General features: G+C 47.6%; 1 protein-coding gene across 1 annotated transcript in view; it reads right to left on the bottom strand.

Moving 5' to 3' along the window:
• Positions 1-5,000, bottom strand: part of mef2d (myocyte enhancer factor 2d) — a gene marked incomplete at its 3' end in the record, with an annotated part of 50,201 nt that overhangs the window by 3,749 nt on the left and 41,452 nt on the right. Inside the window, exons 9-12 of the mRNA XM_084442735.1 lie at positions 4,730-4,759; positions 3,543-3,660; positions 2,934-3,117; positions 1,958-2,026 (exon numbers count right to left, since the gene is read on the bottom strand). Of these exons, the coding sequence (XP_084298861.1) occupies positions 1,958-2,026; positions 2,934-3,117; positions 3,543-3,660; positions 4,730-4,759 (401 nt within the window). The remainder of the gene's footprint in view (positions 1-1,957; positions 2,027-2,933; positions 3,118-3,542; positions 3,661-4,729; positions 4,760-5,000) is intronic.

The raw sequence follows: 5,000 nt of genomic DNA, 5'->3' as shown, positions 1-5,000 counted from the left end.
TTCATCCATCCATCCTTCATCCATCCATCCATCATCCATCCATCCATCATCCATCCATCCACGCACCCACCCATCCATCCACCCATCCATCTACCCTTCATCCATCCAATCATCCATCCATCCACCCTTCATCCATCCATCCATCCATCCATCCATCCATCCATCCATCCATCCATCCATCCATCCATCCATCCTTCATTCATCCATCCATCCATCCATCCATCCACCCATCTATTCATCCTTCATCCATCCATCCATCCATCCATCCATCCATCCATCCATCCATCCACCCACCCACCCATCCATTCATCCACCCATCCATCCATCCATCCATCCATCCATCCACCCACCCACCCACCCACCCACCCACCCATCCACCCATCCATCCATCCATCCATCCATCCATCCATCCATCCATCCATCCATCCATCCATCCATCCCATCCATCCATCCATCCATCCATCCATCCATCCATCCATCCATCCATCCATCCATCCATCCATCCATCCACGGCCCATCTCCCCACTCATCTCCTCAGCCCATAAGCCCAGACTGTCTCTACCTTGAGCATCAGCGGGTAACAGGATCAGGCCCCAGACCCTGAATACACCCAGCCAAGCTCTGCGCACCAATTGGTATCCGGGAAGTGATTCAATAAACAAGTAATCAAACACGTCTAGGCAGAGTGGTGATGGCGGGCAGGCCTGACACCACATTAACATTTAGATGGGCAGCTCTACTCAACAACAGGGGCACGGGAGTCAAAACAAGCCTTTACGGGAGGCCGGGAACGATTGGCCAATACTCAGTAGAGGGTGAGAAGGAATAAAGAAAGAATGGAATAAAAAATCATAAAAAACAGCCGTGACAGGAATAATTTCCTCCTGGCTTCCCGCGGTGAGGTAACAGGGGTTGACAGCCATCGCCGGGCCTCAAAGCAAAGCCGTCAGTCACCGGTGATTGGAAGCGTCTGCTCGCCGCGGCTGCCCTCGCAACGGTTCAGTCGGAAACGAGGCAGCAGCTCTGCGTCTTCGAACGCTGCTAGCATGCGGCGCAGACGCGTCGTCGTAGCAGTGTTGGGAGGGAAGCACTCTTCGGAGCGCAAAAACAAAGGCTTTCCGCTTGTTCCAAGGGTCTCCTTTTACATACAGTAAGGAGGCAGGTCTACAGATCTGTGTGATGTATGGTCCTGTCAGATATGGTTATTGATATTACTGCCAGTGATAAAGAGATTTATGGTAGAGCTTCGCTGCCTGTGTAACACCTGCTTCAGCACTGCAACAGCAGGTGGTCTGGATGCGATGACCAAACCGAGCTTCCAGAGGCTACTGTACGCTACAGTCACTGAACACCAGGAAAGGACTGACCGACTCTGACTCTACGTTGTTTCAGTCTCTTAATCGTTCAATCAGTGCAACGTTGTCATTGTAAAATCCCATATCTCCCCTTTACAGCTGCATGCATGCCTAAGAGACTAAACACAGCAGAGTTTGTGAGTTAGTGCTGCCTGACTTTGACTCCCCGACACACAGCAGGGGGGGGGGGGGGGGTGCTGTCATATTCCTGCATGTTTCAATCTATGTTGTTCGCCACATTCAAAGACATCCTCAGATACGGACATTGAAGACACCTTTAGAACGAGACACTTGCACACTCTTTGAATCCATAGTAGCTGCATCTGAACAGCCTACAGGAAAGACCTAGCACATGCTCATCAGTTAGACAACCATAAGCAATTAACATCAAAGACAATGAGCACAACAAATAAAGAAATGGAAAAATAAGCATGTTGAAAAAGTAAAACTTAAATCAAGCTGAACAAGACCTACTGTATAAAGTGTCCTCCTCTTTTTTGTGTTGAGGACATAAAACAAATGTAGTTTCTGAGAGCCACACAGAGATTAAAGGCCTCCACAGGGCATGCTAACCACACAGTGCTAAATGCTCGTTCATTCACCTCAGGTTAGCAGCGAAACTGGAGATGCAGTTAGCCATCTCCCCGTTCTGTTTGTCTGCGCCCCACATGCTGTGGACAAGAGGGGAGAACAAACAGGCAGTTACATACAGCTCCTACACGGATAGCCTCACAGAACTCACAGAACAAGTTAGCCTAGCACATCACTAGCTGCAATCACAGAACAAGTTACCTTAGCGCATCACTAGCTACAATCACAGAACAAGTTAGCCTAGCACACCACTAGCTACAATCACAGAACAAGTTACCTTAGCACATCACTAGCTACAATCACAGAACAAGTTACCTTAGCGCATCACTAGCTACAATCACAGAACAAGTTAGCCTAGCGCACCACTAGCTACAATCACAGAACAAGTTAGCCTAGCACACCACTAGCTGCAATCACAGAACAAGTTACCTTAGTGCATCACTAGCTACAATCACAGAACAAGTTAGCCTAGCGCACCACTAGCTACAATCACAGAACAAGTTAGCCTAGCACACAGCTAGCTACAATCACAGAATAAGTTAGCCAAGCCCACCACTAGCTACAATCACAGAATAAGTTAGCCAAGCCCACCACTAGCTACAATCATAGAACAAATTAGCCTAGCACACATCTCAGACCACTGCAAGGTCTAGCTTCCTGCATAGCCTACTAAACCTCTGCTTGGTTGATGAACAAACAAGGAGTGAGTGGGAGGGGGTATGGAGCTACAAACATTTGATGCCAATATTCCACCTTTAATTCACCTTCTGTATGTGACAGGCTACGCATGCAGTAGGCATGAGGCGTTAGAATGTTCAGATTTCAGGACAAGATCTTGGGAAGGGGGGCGGGGGTCAACCCTGTTTTACACAAGTCAATACAGGAAGTTGATACACTAGCAAATGACCTGCTAGGAAACATCAGTTCAGGTTAAGGGGGGGGGGGGCTACAGTCCTGGTGTAGCTATGCCAGAGCTACAGTACTTACACCAGGTTACTGAGGGACGCCAGGCTGAGCTGCTGTGGCTGGTGTTGTTGTTGTTGTTGTTGCTGCGCCTGCTGTTGATGGGATACTGCTGGTTGCTGTTGCCAGGTGGTCATGTTGCCGGGCACTAGCCCTGACGGTGTGAAGGTCTGGAGCGCCGTGAGGTCTGCGCTCGTCAGCTGGTACTCTGAGATGGAGGGAGAGAGGGATGGAGAGAGAGAGGGTGAGCGAGAGATGGAGAGAGAGAAGGAGGGAGAGAAGAAGAGTTAGAGAGAGAGGAAGTGAGAGAAAGGAGGAGTGAAAGAAGGAAAGAGAAATGGAGAGAGTAGGAGATGTGTTCACATTTTAGTGAACAGCAATTACAGATGAGTTACACACTATGTCCAGCATTTAGTTAACTTTGATAATTACCAAGAACGGCACAGAAAAAGTACATTCAATTAAACCAATTAAGCATTTGTTCTCTTTTCTTTGTCGTGCACCTGTTCCTTTCATACGCCTGCTCTAATAAATCTGCTAACTCTGAGCTAAACAACGCCACGGTGGCGTTCATCAGGGCCGTGGTGCCTGGGCGTGGCGTGCCAGCCTGACCCTGGGGGCGCCGGCACTCACCGGTGCTGTAGGCGGTCTGCATGGCGGAGAAGGGCGCTAGGAGACTGGGGGTTGCCACGGAAACCACTGGCGTCGTGAGCGACTGGGCAACTTGAGAGACCCCTAACCGCTGAGCATTCTGGGAAGACAGAGACGGAGAAAGGGACTGTCAACATTGCAATAGCAATTTAGCGACATTTGATTACCACTTAAGCTGGCAGAATATAAAATAAAGTTATGTTTTGTGTAGTTAATATATAGTTCATTTTCATAAACAGTGTGTTAGAATCAAACAGTGTAATACATGTACTGTACATGAACAGGGAAATTCAACAGGCCTGTGAAGTTATTATAGTTTTCTATGATGCAGATACATCAACAAGCAAATAGAACGTCATGTAAGGGTGGCGTTGGCAAGGCAACGCTGTTGCCAGGGCGTCGCAGCTGCGTGTTATGCCAGTGTACCAGGACCATGCTGACGAGCAGGCATGCATCAACCAATCACAGTGTGAGATAGGGGACAAGGGTGAGTGTGTGTGTGTGCGAGGTGTATGTGTGTGAAGTCTGTGTGTGTGTGTGTGCGGGGTATGTGTGAGAGGTGTTTGTGAGTGTGTGAGGTGTGTGTGTGTGGGCGAGGTGTGTGTGTGTGTGTGTGTGCGAGGTGTGTGTGTGTGTGTGTATGCGAGGTGTGCACTCCACATGAGAAGTGTGTGAGCCTCATGGTCACTAACGGTCATTGCCACCGTGGTCATGTCACAATGTACCCCTCTACATCTCTATCAACCTAAGCTAAAATAACTCCCAGGCTAACATTGATCATCTCTCTCCCTCTCTCTCTCTCTCTCTCTCTCTCTCACACACACACACACACACACACACACACACACACACACACACGCACACACACACACACACACACACAGATTATTGAACCATGCGCATGCCAATTTGTTCACAAAGAGCTTTCGCTTGATGATCTGTAGCTAACTCTAAGATGAATCATTAACCCATACATAATAACTACACAAATACACAGTCACAGTGAAATACTAATACTATACTACACTATACTATAAATAGTACTATATGTTGTATACTTCATCTATTCATTCATGCGATGCAAATGATCAGTCAGTCGGTGTGATACATTTGCAGACGGATCCACAGTCATGCCTCGGAGATCACACCGTCTAGAAACGTCTAATCACCTCACTCACCAACTCCAGCTCCTCGTCTGTCTGCAGGGTGGGAAGAACAGGTGGGTTATATCTCTGTACTAACTGTACTAACAGGTTGGTTATATCTCTGTACTAGCTCTACTAACAGGCTGGTTATATATCTATACTAATTCTACTAACAGGTAGGGTATATATCTATACTAACTCTACTAACAGGTAGGGTATATATCTATACTAACTCTACTAACAGGTGGGGTATATATCTATACTAACTCTACTAACAGGTAGGGTATATATCTAT

This window comes from Borostomias antarcticus (genome assembly GCF_949987555.1).
Source record: "Borostomias antarcticus genome assembly, chromosome: 8".
NCBI classification, from domain to species: Eukaryota; Metazoa; Chordata; class Actinopteri; order Stomiiformes; family Stomiidae; genus Borostomias; species Borostomias antarcticus.
Note: the sequence above shows the minus strand (reverse complement) of the source record. Positions and strands in the feature narration are given on the sequence as shown.